Below are 20282 nucleotides of genomic sequence, written 5' to 3' on the forward strand. Positions count from 1 at the left end.
GCTTCATGTTTCCAATTAAAATATTAAAATGGAACCAAAATTGAACAGATTTCGACCTTGAGGTGTTAGAATGTCATAACACAGTTTAAAACAACACAAATCAGACTGTACTTTTTGTTATCCACTACATATCTGAAAATAATGAGTCTATTGAGGATTATTTTTGCTTGAAGTGCACCAAGAACTAATTCTTTTCTTGAAAATGCAATTAATAGCTCGCCTCAACAACACAGGAACTGGAAGCTCAGAGTGCTGTCTGGTGAAGCCCGCCGAGGAGACACGTTTTCGGATTACGCTCGTGTTCTGTCTCCTGTGTGCTATCTGGCTTCATTTCCACGTCTGCTGCTCCTCCAGCTCTTTAGTGCAGCCAAGGTGAAATGGTGCACAGAGAGAACAAGGTTCTGACTGTCAGCTGCTGAGATGCATTCAGCCCCGACCTCCTGCACCACTAAAGCCAACCAAAGGCTTTCTAAACAAGTTTCAATTCCACAGCCCCTGCCAGTGTCAGTCCAAATAAACAGGCACGAGAATGAGGCTCACACATGGAGTAAGACAGAGACATAAAAGAAGAAAGAAAAAAAAAAAAAAAAACAGCAGAGAGAAGAAAAAGAAAGCGTGTTAACACTGTCTTCTGTATTTGTGAGACAGACCTGAGAAAGAGGAATGAGAAAGGGGGGTTCATGGGCGTATAAAAAGGAAATTGTACACTGGATTACAAGATAGTGCCACATTCATTCAAATATAAGTTGTTCAGCCATGCATATGTGGACAGAAATGTGCTTCTTCCATTAAAGTGCTGCACTGTTTGCAGTTTTTGGACTCTAGGGCAGACACACCGGCATCAACCTGACTCAGCTCAGTGGAGAGACTGTTAAGACTATCTAGGTTATGTGGAAATCATCAGTAAGGAACTTGCATGTGTTAAAACCAATTTCACTGATGGCTATCTTCTGTGTGGCTTTATGTGGGTCACAATCAGTCCACTAAAAGTGACCGAAGTGGTGTTTAACCAGCGGCACTGAACAGCAAGTGATCCCACCTGTGTGTGTATTAGTCTATGAGTGAAAACACTGAAAATGGAGACATTTTCGTTTCGGATTTTTTTTCTCTTCTCATATATATATATATGAGAGAGACATATATATGAGAGAGACAGGCAGGTTTCTGTCGAGTGTCGAGTGACAATAAAAACAAGACAAACAAGAAAAGTGGTCAGTGCTTTGCCATTCACCAATAAGTAAGTTGATTAAAATAGATAAACACAAACCACAACAAAAACCTTGGAGCGATAAAAGCAGTCAGGCATTACAAGCAGGATAATAACATATAATAAAAGAGTCACAATAATAAATAGAGCTAAGTGGTTATCTTTTAAATAATTTGTTCCCGTTATCTTTATTATAGTTTTCATATTCAGATTGTTGTTTTGCTGCACTGGAAGAATTGAGAATTTTAATGAATGCTCTAGCTTAGTAAATGCTTTTTAGAACCAGATATTGAAGGGAAGAATATAACAAACAGAACATTACCAAACTCAAACTATTGTTAACGGTTGAAAAAGAACTGTGGCAGCCTTCATGTTTTCATCTTTTATGCTGCTTAAGTTTGTAAGTTCGGTACCGTGTTCTTTTAAAATTAGTAAGATTTGCCGTGAAGAAAATAACAAACAGTGCAGAAAGCTGCAATGAAGCACTTTATTGCCTCTTGAGGCAGAAGGTTGGAACAGCACCAACTATTTGGAAATACCAGTGTGCCTTAGAAGCGAAAGAGAAACACAAACACAGAGATACTCTGTGTCAATTATAAGGCAACGAAACAAAAAGGTTTCCTGTCAATAACAACATTTACAGAATTTACCATTTGTACTAAAAGCACCGCAGCTCAAAACACCGGTCTCAATCTCCAGAGGAGAGCGTGGGAGTATAAATCATAACTACCAACTAATGCACATACACTGGTGTTTGATCGCTCGGAAATCCATCAAATGAATCTACGAGGAACTGGGAAGGGATCAAGTGCGTCGTATTTACTGCAAAAATGTTTTCTCCGGTATCTCTCACTTTTCTCTGTGACAAAAAATTGAGCTTGGCAACGAATTATGGGAAGAGAGGGGGTCAGAATTTCAAAGATAGATATGTTGTTGTTTTTTTTCCTGGTAGCTTGGCATTAAAAAAGCAAGCAGAGATTGGGCACTGTTGAGAAAGAAGCTGTTGTGAAAAAAAAAAAAAAATAAGCAGGCAGCTTAGAGCTCTTTCAAAGGCACTAAGCATGTAATTTCAAATGCATCTCCACAGAGTTTCTTGAAGCTGCAGAAGACCAAAGAGCTGCACTTATAACACTCCTACACATTATTTTATTATTGGATATAAATGCCGAGTTCGCTCGTACAAAAAAACACAACCGTACAGGACGGAGGTTGTTTGAGGGAAAGCAACAAACTCTTGAGTATCTTCGACGACTCATGAAGTCACAAATAGGAGAATCAATGGATGATCAATAAAAGCAATAGGAGTAAATTGCCATTTTCTTTGATGAATGCTAATGAACATTCCCTGTTTGTCGAACACATACTTTAAAAATAGAGAGGCTGCTCTTACAGTGGATGACTGCGTCAGGATAACAAAAGTGTTTTAGTGTAATTACCATCCTCAGGAATGCTAAAGGGGTCTTCGTGCAAGCGCCGCCTGCAATCAAAGTACTTTTCATGTGAAGCAGAAACAAGGGTCACAACAACTTTAGGCTGAAAGGTTTCATACAATCTCATCTGTATTCCAGATGTTCTTGGTATTAGCTTTTGTTTCCTGAAATCGAATTATGGTAAATGTGAATATACATATTCCATTAGTTCTGATGATGTTCTTGCTGGAAGTTTAAAATATTGAAACATTTTGATGTTGTGTACATTAGTGAAACCGTGTATTTGGAGCAAACTGTGCTAGCAAGTTGACTGCAGTGCATTTTATCTCACAGTGAAACGGCTGGATCTGTTGCATAATCAAAACAGTGTATAGAAACCTTTTCATGGTCACGGTTGTCTGGATTCTGGCTGAGAAGAGTATGAGATTGGAGAAAAAGTGACACCATGGCCGCTTCTTCGCAGCGTAACAGAGATAGTCTCCACATCTCTAATCCACCACACTTGGATATCTTTTTAATAAACATCTAGAAACCTTCGTGAAAAACTCTAACTCTGGGCAGATATGCATGATATACTTTCCATACAGCCATTTTCCATACTGCTTTTGTGTTTAGTAAATATAGATATTTGCCGTATATGATTTATTAGTGAGGTCACTCAATGTGGGACTTACAGTAGACGTCCACCCTGATGGACTTGATGGCTGGAGAGCCGAGGCCATTTTCAGCCTTGCAGTAGTATCGACCTCCCTGGGTCCTCAGGATCTTTGAGATGTGCAACGTCTCGTTGAACACACTGGAGTCCTGGAAGCGGTCTGACACACTGCCGGCTGTCTTTGTCCATCGGATCTGTGACGGGGGGAGAAAAAAAATAGTTTCTTCTCACGCGATGAACTTCTGCTCCAGTGTGCAGAGAAACAATACCTCGGGAAGAAATCAAGAACTTTGACAAGAAAAAGTTGTCTAAACTTATTACACTGCAAGGATGGTCGACACGAAAACACACAAAAAACCCATTTAAAAAAATTCAACAAATACAGTCTGATGAACATAATTGGGTTTATTTCCCACTTTTCACACCATTTTTTTTTTTTTTTCATTAATTACTATGAAATGACTCCTTTGTATTTTTAGTTCTATGAATTGGAAGAACTGATTACTGGATCAAAAGAGATGATGGTTTTTAAACTACGAGGAGGCTTTCAAAGGAAACAACTGGCTGATACAGTATTTCTGTAAACGTTATAAATCAATCAATTCTATTAAGTACCACATTATCAAATATTACTATCACTAGAAACTCACTAACTTTGCTCACCGGAGGACTATATGGGGTCGAGTTGTCATGTAAGGCTGCCAGGTCAACAGATAGAGGTATGAGTATGTTTAAGTTCAATGTCTATTACTCGTCGTAAACAATGGAATCACCTCGGATATTTTGATTTGTTCTGGAAATGTTCCTGTTTTAGAGTCAAGGTTAATTATGTTAAACAGCCCTTCAATGTTCAAGATTCAGGAGGCGAAAGGCTTGTCGAAAGAGGCAGAAGAGACCTGGATCGCCAAGGAGGACTGGCTCAAGAGCAAGAAAAGAATGGAACAGGACATCCAGGTTCTCATAGATCAGATAATCAAGCTGCAGGACCTCGCCCCCATGAGTGACCAGGAGAAGGCCAAGATGGAAAAGGCAAAAGAAAAACTGCAGAAAGAGACTGTGCAGAAGTGCGAGAAAGAGAGAAGAGAGAGCGAAAGAAAGAAGTGAAGTCTGAACATCCACACTGGTCTCATTGGAGACAATAAACTGTCCATTTGTCTTCATTTGTTCAATTGACTTATTCACACACAAATAAATAAATAAATAAATAAAATGTATCAGAACTATATGTCTGTGTGACTTTTGAAGTTGTTTCAGTTAATAAATTATGGATGTGCCACTGTAGCACACATTGTAACAACATTATTTGAATTTTGAATAGTTAAACCCCCCATGTGAGCTGATTGACCACCCAGTGTGCTCCAACCAAGTGTGTATTATTGTAAAACCCAAACCTTTAGGTAATCTGAGCAGGAAGCGTTGGGCTTGACTTGTCATTTGAGGATATTTCTGTATATTTAAAATCCTATACAGTAATTGACAATACTGACAGATAATTTTTGCAAGTAAGTGAAATATAAGAGAACACATTTTCATAGCTCGATGACTGCCTCTCTTGTTAACTGTCTCATAAATGCATTTCTGCAAGATTTGTACAAATGATATATTGAGTCAGTCAGTGACCTTTCCAGGCACTATCACCAATAAAACAACAACTGGAAGGCAGAGATCTAATCTAAGCCTCTTCATTAATATACAGTGTTCGTGCTGGACGGAGCTATGCTAAGCTAATCTTTAACAGTGTTAGATTAGAAGCTCATGCAGGAAGGTAAAGAGATAAAGTATTGATTGTTCCATTTAACTCTGAGCAAAAAATAAATAGATAATAAGCACGTCTCTTAACTCATTAGACATCCCAATAAGCAGTGGCTAATGAGAAAGCAGAGGTCTTCCAAATTATGATTATTTCTATAAAACATGGGGGGAAAAAACAAAGGCCTGTCTAATATATGTCTAATAATGGGAGGATTTTATGAGCAGATGAGTTAAAATATATCCCCAGGCACACTGTGACTCTGCGGCAGATTAATACCGAGTTAAATTGTGCTCACAGCTTCACAACACTAACGACTCTTAAACAGTCTTTACCTTTGGTTAAATGTAAAATCTCTAACCCGTCAAAATGAAGATGGATGAGGTATTTTTATCTATAGATGTAAACGCCAAGTTTAGTGACAAAACACGGTCCAAAGACGTGTACCCATCAGAGTACACGTCTTTGTGAAAACCTCCCTCTTCACTGGGTTCCACACAAGTCTGACCTCAGTCTGGCCTTCTCAGCATGAGCACCTTTCACCAACTGATGAGACCCAGTTAGCCCGTGGCATCGGGCTGTAATGAAAGGTGAAACAGTGTTACTCTCTAACACGGGGTAGTAATTGACTCTCCATCATCTCCCTCTCCTGTCCTCATTAAAGCATACAGCATGAACAGGTACTGTGACAACTCTGGCCCGGGGGCCACACAGCCAGACCCACCGAGCAGAAGGCTCCATTCAATCCCTCATCCTAAGTAAGCCACCGAGCCTCACATATCTCTGTCGAGGCAGTGGGGAAGCCATGAATTAGGATCCAATATATCCACACCGCATGGCGATAGCATCATCTTGGATACCGATAACATCCCATTTTGCAGAGATAGCATCAGATGGAACAGGGATATCGTTGCATGCGGGATAGGGATTGGGTGCCGTCGCAGAGATTGCAGCTGTGCAGCTGTCGCTGTGGGGTTTTCGCCACGGCCATTACGGCTCGAGGTTATGACAGCGCTGGAGTTTGATCATTTTCTCAATAGACCTGGGAAAGAAACTAAAAGTGCAGATAGCCCAAATTGTGACTTTAGGACACCGTCACTGAGGCGTGTTTACAGCTCGGGGGTAGAAAATGACACAGAGAAGAATTAATGCGCCGCAGATGATGAAGTTCATCGGGGGAGTTTCAATGTTTCTACCTGGCTCGGGGTGTTACTGTTAAGAATCGTAGAAATAAATTAATGACCATGAAATCTAAAGTCAGTGTGTGTGTGTGTGTGTGTGTGTGTGTGTGTGTTTCAATTCACTCTATACTGAAAAATAAATGCCTCTAAATTCAATCACTGCAAAGAAGGGGTTTCACTTGGTCTAAAACCCAACGAGAAACCCCGAGAGAGAGAGTGAGAAAGAGAGGGAGCATTCCATGAAAAAGCCCAAAGTCAGCAACTGATTGACGGTAAAGCCCCGCTGTTCAAAAATCTGGGGCCCCATTATAACAGCTAGGGGCATCATGAGTTCAGCAAAACAAGCCATAAAGTTAAATAAGTTATAAGCATAAATTAAATGGAGCAAAGTTTTTGAATTGTGTGTCACCCTCAGACAGTGCTCTGGATTCCCTCATGCAAATACAAAGCGAGCTGGCTTATGGTGACCTCAGCAAAATTCAATATTCTTCCAGCTTATACCCCCCCTCATTCATTTAGTTTGCCTTTTGTGTGAAGAGCTTTGAGTTTTAGGAAAATGCACTATCAATAAGTGCATTGTTAGAGTGACGCTAAGAAGTGGGTATTCAAATAGCTCTTTATATTTTCAAAAGCAGAGTGGCCCTGTTTTTGTTCACACGGGCAGCGCACTTACATTATTGGCGAGCTTTCAGCTCTCCCTGTGCCCCGAGGCTACATTCACTCCTCCACTCCTGTGACTTTTTTTTTTTTTTTACATCTGAGCACCTCTGCCCACAGGGGGGAGTCCTGAAGTGTGCCTGGTGAGAACAGTTTGACCCTCTTCACTCCCCTCGGCCCAATGCAAATACTCTGCATCCGAGAGGGGCTGGCGGATTGGAGCGATGTGATGTTTTCTCCTCCCAGCACACTGACTGCCAAGCTAAGGGAACGACTATTTCAGACGCTTCCTTCATATATTCACACTGTAACTCATAAGGCACCTGCATGCAGAAAACAGTCAAAGTGCCTATGAAGTGCCACCCAGCAGCTATTTTATGGCACGAATACATTATTGCTCTCGGTGCCTTATGATGCATGTTACTACCATGCAATATAAATGGAATCAGCTTGTCATCTGTTACAAGGCTTTTTTTTTTTTTTTTAAAGGGTAGCACTTCTACATTTTACATATCCTTTTTTTTTTTTTTTTTTTGGACGACACTCAAAAAAGCAAAGTGAACACACAGAAAAGCCCCATTCCTTCTAAAATCAGGCCTCCCAAAAGAAATCAACATTTGCTCACATGGATACAGAAGCATGACGAGATTAGTATCCCAGTGAAAATCCCAGCAGTGTTTGAGACCACACATGCTGCGATGTCACGGCGAGAGCTAATTAAAATGCGCCCAGTGTCTGTTGTTATGCAGAGATCATATGCCGGAGCACGCGTCTTCGGTGAATCTCCAGTTATGCCTGCTGTGACGTTTCCCTCTCCCCCCAATAACAGACTGGTTTCTAATTGCTCACGTCTTTTCTTTTAGGCACTGGTGGTGGTCTGTGCTGCGCCACGGCGCAGACAAGTATGGCTGAGCATGACAATCAAGCCATCAGAAGAAGCAACAGGGGGTCTCGATCACAAATTGAGAGAGCGCATGGTCTCCGGGCCTTTATTAGAAAACACTGACCCTCATAAAAAGTGGATGATCATGTAAAGTATGAATGTGAAAGCTTTGATGTCTGAATGACTAAAAAAGAGGAAACGGACACTGGCATATGAAGAAGATTATAATTCACCACTTATTGCCTTGTTGCCGTGGTTAAATTATTTCAAAGACATTTCATAGTTTATATGGCAAACAGTAATAAAATGGAAAAAAAAAAAGAAGAAAAGGTTCAATCATGTTGAAAAACAAAATAAGCACCATCTGTTAAAGACACCAGCACTGTAGGCAAACTGTCATGGGAGCGTCCAGAACAGATCACAAACTCCAATCGGTCTGGATGAAGGTGAACGTCACAGAGCTCGAGGTCAGCGTGTTTGTACCCGCAGACCCATGGCGCTGTGAGCTGAATTTGGCAAGCCAATAATTGAAACAAACAAACAAACAAAAACATGTTAAAAAAAAAAAAAAGGTGTTTGCATTGCGGTGTTGTGGACTACTGGAGCCGGGTACTCAAACAAAGTAGTGTAGACTTTTAATGGATGGAGGCCAGGGCAGAGGAGATGAGGGCAGATGGCTTCATCATCGGGGCTCTTTGATGTCTGTTCACGGCATCAAAGACGATGAACGGCGGTGGAGAACAGTGACCATGAAAATATCAACAGATGAAGCTGCATGCATGAGGGTTCAGCGAGAGTAGCAGCATATAACTGTATGAAGACAAATGGAAAGAGCTTATGGATCGTTGTTTGCTGAGGGACTAATATCTATTGGTTTGGTATTGATTCATATATCCTATATCTGCAGTCAAATAATTGAATTCGTAACTCAATCTATAACATGTTGAGGAAAATTGCGATCGAAAATATTAAATAAACCCCTGGAGAGAAGATCAAACTGGTCTCATATGCTGCGAGTCTTCATGTGCAAGTTATTTTCACAGTTAGTCTGTTTATTTCTCACCTCACTACATGTTTGAAATGGAAAAATACTCATCATATATCCAAAGAACCTAAGGCTGTTTGTATATATATTACCCGTGGGTGAAGAGAAACTACCTGAGAGGGAAGCCTTTATGTCACTTTGGTACATTAAAATGCAAATACCCTTAAATAGTATCTATTGTACAGTGTGTGGAACATTAACAGTGATGTATTTTCATATTTAATGTAACTTACGGTGTGGTCTTGGACACGGTGTGTGTTCCTGCCAGAGGTTACCTCTGAACTGCAGGGGGTACTATTGTTCCAAGAGAGGGAAGCTGTGTACCAACAAAAATGTATTATCCTTGGGTCAAGTGTTAATTGGTGGTTTTTCTTGGATTCATCCCAACCGCTTGTGAAAAACACCCATGTTCAATGCTAAATACTAAATGAAAGGTGAGGTGAATAGACTGGGGGAATACTCTTTGCCTTTCAGCATTTAAGTCAAAGCGCTGTTGGGCCCAAATTCAACCATAAAGGAGCTGCACAACATTAATCGTGTTTCAGGCATGAAACAAACAGCTTGGTGATTACCACCATTGTTGTTGATGGAATCTGAGTTGGTGAACTAGTTTTCAGAAAACAAAGAGGCAAACAACAGAGCCGCAAAATGAGGTGGTTACGTTGTATAAAGAGATATCCATTTTTTAATAATTAGAAAAGCTTTATTTATCCATACAGGGGTAGTTTGGCTTCCACAGGCCTCAAACCCAGATATAACTCATACACTCAGACACCCTAATATAGTATATAGACTGCCTGTGTGCTATGTATGAACTGCTACACAACGAAAGTCTATGAATGAATTGCAGCTTCACGATAGTAAGAGAGCATGTGATAATTTACTAGTTTACTGTCGAGCAGGAGCGTCAAACATAAGCCCGTGGGCCAAAACCAACAGGCTCCAATCCAGCTTTCAAGGAAAATATTGATTTCTTTAAACAAATTTCTGAAGAGTAACAGACATAATACAACACTGAGATGCAAGTTAAGATACCAGCATGACAGCCAGCTACCTTGTTGCTCAAAGCCATGCTGTCAGGGTGACTTTGTAAAAACATTCACAATGCAACAGCTAGAGAAGTTTTTGGGACATTTCACTGCACCAGAAGGTTTCAATAAACGTGACCTTATGTTGAGATTGTCATTTTCAGGAATATTATTTGGTTTTGTGAAAACAAAGACATTTTCATCACATATATTCTGTAAATGTTTTAATTTAAAGGTTATAATGACACAATTTTATTAAGATGACATTAGGCGGTATCTGGCCTCTGCTGTAGGGTGTTGTGATAATGATATGACACGTGAATTGTAACATTTAGCTAATGTTAATGTATTTCAGTTTGAGATTTGTTCTTCCATCTACGATCCTTCTTGAACCTTGTGCATCTAATTTCTGCCATGTGCACACCAAATGCAAAATAATTAGCGCTGTAAATCAATTACACATCTGAAGTCACACGATTTGTGTAAATTACTTGCAATTATTCTTCTTTCATATTTGAAAATTATATAATTTGGAATTGAAAACACGATTCACCCCAGTTCACTTGTTTTTTTTTCCTCCAAAATGTATATGGTTGTGTGTTGCGATCAGGACTAGAATGAATAAGTCATCTCAGTCATTGCCAAGCTCTGCATGATGCATCTATGACAGTTTCACCTAATTGGCCTCTAATCCTGCCAGATGTGGGCAGTGTTCTTCTCCCTACACCTTGAAATGCCAAACCCAGGAGGCAGCAAGGAAAAAGCACATATTACACGGTATGCGAGTGACTGACAGCGACATATATTTATTTGACAATTAAATAGGAAGGCAGACCGACGTTACTGCTGGTGTGTGTGTGTGTGTGTGTGTGTGTGTGTGTGTGTGTGTGTGTGTGTGTGTGTGTGTGTGTGTGTGTGTGTGTGTGTGTGTGTGTGTGTGTGTGTGTGTATTATTAGAACGCTTGTGTTTTTCCTCTGAGGTAGGTGGGCGGATGGCACGGAGCTGACAGAGAGGCCCACTGTGTGGAGGCTGCTGCCTGGTTGGACACAATCCAAAGACTCCCATCAGTGGGAAGGCCTGAGGGGACGTCTGTGTAATTTAAGAAGTGTGCATATTGATGGACATGCAAAGAATTAAACCGGAGCGAAATTGCCAGCCATGGCCCCATTTACTCGGTGGTTGGTCCTTTGTGGCGCCACACTTGGCACGACACCCCTTCGATCTATGCATTATCCCAGGAGCAAGCAGTGCTCAAAGTCGAAGAGAGAGAGAGACTGAAATCTGGACACCGATGATGAAAAAAGCAATTTTGGGATTTGCTAACGCAGAACTAATTGAAGCTGTTTACAGTGATCAAGTAGTATGACTTGGCCCCCTGTGATACTGTGGACCAGATGGTGAGAATGGTTGAAGTTATTTTATGAAAGCTTTTCTCACAAAGAAAGGGGGGGACAGGACAGGAGAAACTATTTTCCCATGAATTGATTCGGGTACGGCCACTGGGGACATGTCCGACCTATCAATGTCAATGTACTACTCACTTGTCCTTACTGATAGTTTTGGCTGGAACTCAACAGGAAGGCCTGTCCCCGAGAGACGAGAGTTACACCATCGATCGACCAGCCGCCGCATGTTTGAATAACGGAGCCACACCATTTTACAATGGAGTGCAGAAACTTCACAAAATCCCTTTCCAATCAAAGTCTCTCCTTTTAAAAAAGGTTCATTCAGGCCTGTTGTATACTCAGCCAAGTCATACAAGGAGGTACAATCACAAGGTTTCATGACTCTTCCTGTCAAATACCATCATGTTTAAGATTACTCCACACCGACGTGTGTTTGTTGTCTGAATATGTAGAATCATGTTGACGTCTGTAAAACTCTTTGCAAGTTCCAAACCTGATAGCGCAGACCTCCGAGTTCAGTCCTTGTGTGTTTTTAACTTGCACATGAGGTGTGAACTTGAGTGTGTGCGTGTCTCTTTGTGTTTGCCTTGTTGTTGACTGGCAAACTATCTCGGATTTAAACGGCATTTGTCCATACTCAGCTAGGATTGGCTCCAGCTCCCCCCCCCACCCTGTGACCCCAAATTGGATAAAACGGAATAAAAGCTGGATGGAGCCCAGATCGATACAGATACGGGAATAAACTCTGTTGCCAGGTTGGTGCGTTTGTTTATGTGAAGGGAGAAAGTGGAACCCGACCTGATAATCACACACCCTCGGAGATTTAGAAAGAGCCCTGCCGGTAATGGCTGTGACTGAGCAACATCAAGCTTTAAAGTGTTTGACACTTATAGCTCGATGAGATTCTCATCACAGGCCAAAGATGAAGGACTGACGTTATCAGTGAACTTGAATCAACTCATTAAGATAAACATACTCCATTAGTGAGGGTCAAACTGCCATAGCAAAAACATTGGGAGCATGTTCTTCTCAGATGGAGCAAAAGATTCACTTAAAGTATTTTTGTTAAATTTATAGATGGAACGTATTTATAATCCTTCTTGACAAAACATTTGCTTGAAATACGCAACTTTCTACATTGTTCTTAACACAGTGTTTTCACAGATGAGGAGCTCATGTTTGAGTCAGGATGTGTGCACGACTGGTTTATTTTTGGGCTGCTATGCATAATTTTAACAGGTAAATTGCGTCAGGATCACACATGCAGTTTAAACCTGTGTTCCCAGCTGAGCTTGGACGTAATGGCAAAGCTATTTCCACATCGTGTGGTTTGTGCCAATATATACTTGCAGACATTTGTCTGAAACACTTAATATATGTTGGCGTTTGGGGTGTCATTATTTTTTGGTGAGGGTGTCCGAAAGCATGCTTACTTTCTCATTTAAATGTTTACTTTTTGAACAAAATAGTAATAAAATACTAAAGTAAAAAACCATTAAAGAAACAGTTGTGATGGTTAAGAGCTATATTTGCTGACTCAGTCATTTCGATGTAAAGGCTTCTATTTTCTGAAGATCTACAATCACTTCTAGTTGTCGATGGAATGTAAAGGTTTTAGTAGCTTTTCATTTTGAGCAATTCTGAGCAACAGGCGACTGCAGTAAAATGGTCTCGTTGTGTAGTGGTGCAATTTCATGGATGCTAAACTGGTGTTTTATTATTGTGTTTATTTTGTTTAGATTTTTTTATTGCACCTCCATTACCAACTTTTAAGTTTGTGTGGGGAGGCAGTCATAAAACCCTAAAACTACCTATGCTATAGATAATATCTTATGACAGATTCATACTGAAAAATATGATCACCACCAAAACAAAGCAAGATAAACTGTCTCATCTGTAAGATGTAAATCCTATTTTGGTGGTTACACTGAAATTCTGAACAACAAATAACAAGCTATGATCTGGAATAGAAAAATTAAGGTGTTTGATTAATTTTGGTTATCTGGCAATAACTAAACTTAATAATCAAGGCGTGACAAATTGAAAACACAATACAACCTTAGCAAACACTGATTACCCCCCCCCCCACACACACACATGCGCTTAAAAGATGAAGAAAACTCAACTCAATTAAAATCAGGGACTTTTCAGCAAAGAAAAAAAAAAAAAAAAACTCTGAACACGTTGTGAGGATTAATATTTGATTCCAATGAAAAGACGAGCTGTTATTGCTGCATTAACTCGCCAGTGTGACTCAAATAAGGTCACATGACCTTTTTTTTTTTTTTTTAGCACCCCCAGTAACATCCTCAAATCAGCCTCTCCGGTGCTCACTGCCACCCCAAATAACCTGAGCGTGAGCACGTACTGCTCGCCGGTTTCACGCCACGACCGGAGGGGGACAAATCTGACACATACCAAAGTCCAGGGAGACACAGCCGAGTCGGGCTGTGCCGGGGGATCTGCGCGAGTCTCATAATGACTCTGTTTCAAAGGAGATCCTGCCTCTCCTGCCACAGTCATGCTGAGCTTTTGATCCCCCAAAACTCTTCTCCCTCCTCCCCCTCTTCCTCTCACTCTGCTGCTTTTAAAAAAAATCCTAATTAAGAGGAAAGACGGAGAGGATGATTGCAAAGTTGTTCCCCCAGACGACGTGAGGAGATGAACGGTGTGTCAGAAACACGCTAATTTAAGGGGCCTCACCTTTTCAATTGAAATATAAAAATCAATGTGCTATTTTGCCTCGGCATGCAGAGGCCAAGTGTACAAACTAACGAGCCTGTCTATTGATCAAAGGGGGCATTATACTAATTAATGGTTATGAGCGCAGTCCTTTCCAGGTATGGTGCTGGATTCCAGGTCATTTGTGCGATCCAGGAAATTGAAAACAACATGCAGGAAAGGTTAAAAAGGTTAGTGTGCAAGTCCCGGCAGGTCATTACAAGACCGCAAATGGCATATCTTGACATGCCTGCATAGATATGAGTGTGTGTTTTCACTAAGCAAGAAAACAAGGCTTTGCATTGCACATCTTATCACATTTACTTGAATATTGTACAACTGGAAGATCAACAGATTTAAGATTTAACATTTTAAACTTTTGCTTCTGAACAAAAAGTGATTATTCTTATCACTTTTTAATCAGATCAGAACAGTAAATAAGAATGAGAAAACACCTTATTTTCCTTTCCGGATGCCGACACTCTTGTGCATTCAAATGACCCAGAGTCTCTTGTTGAGGCCTGTTTTGCTCTCATTACTTTTTGTTTTGGCAGATGTTTCCGCTGTTTTGTTTCCACATTCTCATTAGACTTGGCAGCTTTCATTATCAACATGCAGGTGCACTGTGCAACCTAAACCATCAATAATTAAAGGATTAAACTTTTAAGCTGGTTTAGTGCAGAGGTACGTGGTGTGTGCCACTTGGAAGCCAATACAGGCTGAAACATTGGCGCCTCTGTCCTGGTTTTGTGTGCTGAGGACAGAAGGAGTGGGCACTTATAGTCTCACCTGTGGTCGAGGATGGCCAGTCACCAGACAGGTGAGCTCCAGGGTCTCCCCCTCTCTGATGGTGTAGACCCTCTCCGTGTGCCTTTCCTCCTCAACATTACACGCATGCCCTGAGTGTATAATGCGGACAGACGGAGGTGCTGTGGAGGGAAGAAGAAAAGTGGGTTAGCATTCCGATCATTTCTGAAAGAAATGGGAAGTTTAGCACTGTAGATGGTGTATTGATTACAAGGTTGTTTCACTTAAAACAAGGCTATTCCAAAGCTGTGCGCTCACATTTGCACTACATCCAACAGAGCACACGTATAACTGAAGGTACTGTAGAGGAATGCAACTGCAAAGGGAACTGACAAACAATTTGACTTTAATAGCTTTACCTTCAGCTGTTCTTTTAAAGACTAATACTGTTTCAAACACAACTAATTGAATAAGGACACATACAACCTTTTACTGCTTTGTATTATTTCAATTCATATTACCGGAAACTAGTGTAAGTAGCACTTATACAGTCAGAAATGCCCCAAAATTTGAACTCAAACCAGATATGTTCTCCCTCCGATATCTGAAACAAAAACTGTGTCTCGTCGTTTTCATTTGGAGTAAATAGATTTTACTTATGCAACACATTTTCATTTGCAACTCAATATGCTTTGTATGATCTGTCACATTCACCCATCCACTTATGCCACTGCCATACAAAACGTCGTGTTGAAGGAGAAATCAAACCACCATGTTCCACCAACAGAGCCACAGCCACCATTACTAAAGGTAATACGTATGAAAACAGCTTAATCACTCAAGTAATGAGGCACATGATTCATCCCTCAAAATGAATTCCTCAATCATCTTTCCGTTTGTGAATGCATTCTCTCGCAGGTAAATGCGTTGTCCTGGAAGTTGTGCTAATGATCAGTCATTTGAATTGCTGATTTTCCTTCCTTGTAAAGTACATGGATGTAATGTTGGGTTTTAATGAAATGGATACGATCAATAACAAAGCAGATTGGGGCTATTATTCACTTGAAGTTATTCAGGTGTTTTGTGACATTGAGGCTGAAAGCACAAGGCAATGAATTGTTTCCTTTCCTTTTTTGTTTGTTTTTGTTTTTGTTTTTCCTTTACTTCAAGTCAATATTTCACCTGATGACCCGTCACGGTAGTTGCAGTAGATTAGATTAGATTTACAATAGCAGAGATTTTCATTTCAATGTGACACCAAATATAACCAGAGCTGATCTCGCCAAAATTAATTTCGCTTTCATCAGGAGCACATACTTTGTTGAAGCACTTGAAAAGCTGATTATTTCAAAATGATATATGCATGATTCCGGACTGCCATTGTTCTCGTTTTAAGAGTAGAAGAAGCTCATAATGTCAATGTTTTTCCAGTCTGCTATAATTAGCATGCATCTCGGCTACAGACTTGATCTTAGTGCACCTGTGTGGAGCATTAATAGTTCAAGTCCATGTGACAATGACAAGTGGAGGTGGTTAAAACAGCCCACAAGAAAAAAAAAAGTCCTAGAAATTGCTTAATAACATTGAGCAGTGTCTTAAAGAATACATGTTTGTTTCAAGACTATAAGAAAAATGTGATCACTGATAATTAATGACAAGAATCCATCCTAAAAATGACATGTTCAATATTTTTATGTTTGTTACAGATCGCTTATGTATGTGACCAAACAGGAACTACTGAAAGCCAGAAAACACACAATCTTGGAAACTCTCCACCTCTTCCTCTCGTCCCTGTCGACAAACAGTCAATTTCACAATTTACTGTGATAACATACCAGAAGGGTTTAATAATAACAATAAAAAAACATCTTATAAACAGGTTAATTTCAAATCGAAATGAAGAAGGAATGACTCACTACAGCAGAAAATACGTATCTTTCTATAAGTAAATGTCTTCTGGTTTGTTTTTTTTATATGATTTCAGAAAATCGGAATATTAATTTAAATGTCAATAGACCTTAGCAAAGTGGTGGTTTTTTTTTTGCAATTAAACTGCTGTGTATCTCATTTTGCAGAAGAAACATCCACTTCAGCTCACAGCGTGAACAAATCAGGCAAGTGAAAATAAAATCAACATGTTGCATAGCAGGTATACCGCAAGATAACTCTAAGGCCTTATTTACATTCAACATTTTCAAGTCAAAATGAAAAAAAAGTTGTTGTGTTTTCGGTGTCCTTTAAGATGACAACAATGCTCAGAGCAATTGAAAACCTTTTGAAAAAAAAAAGAAGAAAAAAAAAAGGGGAGAAAAAAGAAAACAACTTTTTGAAAAAGGGTCACAATGTGGAAGTTTGGTCGGAGCGAAATACAAATCTTCTGAAAAGCTACTACAGCCACCACAGTTATAGCATTTAGAGTTTATGTACATACATGGGTAAATGGACAACAACAATGGTGGCCTCCAGAGTGTCATGACTCCCTGCCATGTGACAAAGGGACTGTGTGTTCAGGGTTTGCAGCTTCTCTTTGAGAACAAAGACTTGGGAACTCCTGCTGTGAGCCTTTCACATCTGCCTGTTTGCAGCTGTTGTCACTGCACGGGTGTGTCCATCTACCAGTAAGTTCACCCTTGTGAAACACTGAGGGCATTTTATTCCATCCACACACTAATGGACAACGGGGCAAGTGGGGCTGGTGGCGTCAAACTGAACAGGTTAAGCTGCAAAAAAAAAAAAAAAAGTTCACTTTCACTTAGCTGTGAAAATACCGTTGCCTCCAGCCGACCCCTGACAATACCAACATCTGTTAAGCAGGGTTTTCCTCTCCAACCTACATGATTAGTGAAGAGGTTTGGGATGAGATGATTTAGAGAGCGGATGCAGAATATGATTAGGCGGAGGAGTACAAAATGGTGAAGAAGAAGAAGGGGAAAAAAAAAAATTCAAGCAGAAATCGTGGGGAGTTACAGGCTGGAGCTGGGCTTTCATGTTGGAGGAGCGGCTTCCTGTGCGGGCCTCTCAGCGGCGCCGGCCCCGGCAGCAGTTCTGCTTCTATCCAGCCTGCGATGCTAATGAGCGTAGCGACACTCCTCCCTACTGCTGCACTGGGAGTCTCAGCCACAGTGTATCCTTTGCCACGCACTAACCACTTGTCCCTCCTTGATAGCAGCCATGCTGTTTGTCTCAGTCTGCTTGTTAGCCTAATGCTTGCCCTGCCTGTCGAAATGTGGCACAGACTGATGAACACTTATACAGATGCTAACTGGCTACTCATAAAGCTTTGGTGGACTGCTCTTGCTCTTCGCTTTCATTGTCTTGCTCCCTCCATTTGGAGATGAATACACTGGTGGTGTATTCCATAGGGGGGGATAAGGGCCTGAGAAATAGGCTCAGTGTAAGGGAGCTTCACGCAAGGCTGCCACTTAAAACAAAAAAGGCTTAGAAACAAGACCCCAGGGCACTACCCGAACAAAGTGCTAATGCCATTTACTCCAATGAGCCAGTATCTGTGCAGCATACTATCATTCCTGGAGGAAAGTAGGGAAACACCCGTAATTAATGATCTTCAACCGCTATCCCAGTTACTGCACTGGCCACATGCACACACTCGCATAAACACACAATCTTTCTCAATGCCGACAATACAAAGCTTACAGCCACAAAAGCAAATAACCCCCCTCTTGAGTATGCATAATGAGCGCAGTAATGTTCAAATAGTCATACATATCTTTGCATAGCCAGAACCCGCTGTTTCAAATCATTTGGCCCAAAGCATGAACTGAAATCACTGTCATTACTGCGTAATCTTTAAGTGTATTTAGCCTGCAAGTAACCACCCTGTTCTCTACAGAAAAGAACTACTCATAAGATATTCCAAGAACAGGTCTAAGGATGGACACTGACGCATTAATGCAATGGGATTTAAGGCCGGTGCTTCATAAATTGAGATGTGGATGGGCTGACAGGCCAGAGATAAAAGATGTCCTGGTTGAGGGGATCCGGGTGATAGACAATGCTTACATCTTCGCTATATCCAGTACAAGTTCATTATATAGACAAGGATGATGTCTACTACAAGGAAGATGTTGCAGTGTAATTGAAGTGTCTGTTAACCTTTACAACCTCTCAATCCCGCCTGACTACTGGCACATCGGATCTGTCGAAAGAACCAACTGACTTTTTACATTCAAACTTGTGATCGGAGTTGCACAATTAAAATGCACCAGACCTTCACAGACCAAAATGTAAACACTGTTGGATGTTTTTTGTAATGAAACAACACACATAATTATACAGGCAGAGAAGACTAGGTTCTAAACATTAAAAGTTGCAAGTACACAGACATTTGTATGGACAGAAGAGGTCATAACACTGTAGAGGCTGCCATTTCCGTTATTGCCAATCCACTTGCACATGTGCAGATGAACTATTTACTGCAGCTGTAGTGTGCCCGTGCAGTAGCAGCGTTTCAGAAAAGCTGCATTTAGATGAAGACGGTGCATTTTCAAGAAGTTGTGTTTCTCAATACAATGTATAAATCTCCAAAACACATAATTCAATCATTTTTTGTTTCCTAGAATATCTCAATGTAAATTATTTATCCTGGAATGATTTGGCGTTAAAGTACCAGCCTATAATACCCTTCTTTGTATAATTATTGTTGCCACACTATGGGAACTCTTTTTCCTTTCTTTTTTTAAATACCAGGAATGTCCTTGGAGATAGATCCTGCAATTACAAATTTTTTCTCCTCACACTGTCATTTCTCCCATTTATGAAAACACCAGGGACAGGGTGAGGCTTTCAGGTCGTAGAAAATGGAATTGACTATTTTTCTCAAGAGTGTGATCATCTCTGTTGGCCACTTTCTGATAGAAATGTTGGAATCCTGAAACGAAGATATATTCAACCCATTTTTTTTTGGTTTGTTTTAGTGGTCCTACTATTCTTCAACATTAAATACAAATACAAAAGTCCAGTGATAGGTGTACATGTTTGAAACACTGAGGCACTTTTATGTGTTTCACAACAAGGTTATATCTCCCCAGAGCACAATTCAAAGCTGTTAAATGAGAGAGTGATCATGTGTGTTGAGCTGGAGCATTGAGGTCATTTGGAAGCAATGAGCTGAAGAAACTGATGTGCTGGTGGCAGATTTTGGCTGTCGTTATTTTTTTATTTATTTTTTGTTTCTGATCTTGATTTTCTTTTTCTTAATTTGCCATTTCAGGGATCTGGCATTGGCATCAGAAGCACATCTGCCACTCAGGCTGATGTGAATGCAAAACAGCAGCGGGGGGAAAAAAACGATAAATGCTTAAATATTGAGTGGGTCTTTACAGTCAAACAAATGCCGAGTCGTTTCTGGAAAAAAAGAATGTTTATTTGCTCAACATGCATATGTGATTAAATGGTGTTGTAGTGAATGCTGAGCAAATGTATCACTGAACCTGTAGGATATGATGTGCAACCCTGCCTGTGGTGTCTCTCCCATATGTCATATGCAGGCACACACACCCAAACTCTCTGTTTACACCCACACACACAGAGCTTGCTGATGGCGATGAGTAT

The 20282-nt window shown here is 40.5% G+C and overlaps 1 protein-coding gene across 2 annotated transcripts in view; it reads right to left on the reverse strand.

Moving 5' to 3' along the window:
* The window catches only part of LOC308143391 (MAM domain-containing glycosylphosphatidylinositol anchor protein 2), a 189165-nt gene that overhangs the window by 112018 nt on the left and 56865 nt on the right, over positions 1-20282 (reverse strand). For both annotated transcript variants that reach the window (XM_080514174.1, XM_080514175.1), the window contains exons 2-3: positions 14754-14893; positions 3312-3486 (exon numbers count right to left, since the gene is read on the reverse strand). In XM_080514174.1, the coding sequence (XP_080370300.1) occupies positions 3312-3486; positions 14754-14893 (315 nt within the window). The remainder of the gene's footprint in view (positions 1-3311; positions 3487-14753; positions 14894-20282) is intronic.

This window comes from Blennius ocellaris, assembly GCF_963422515.1.
Source record: "Blennius ocellaris genome assembly, chromosome: 18".
Classification (NCBI taxonomy): domain Eukaryota; kingdom Metazoa; phylum Chordata; class Actinopteri; order Blenniiformes; family Blenniidae; genus Blennius; species Blennius ocellaris.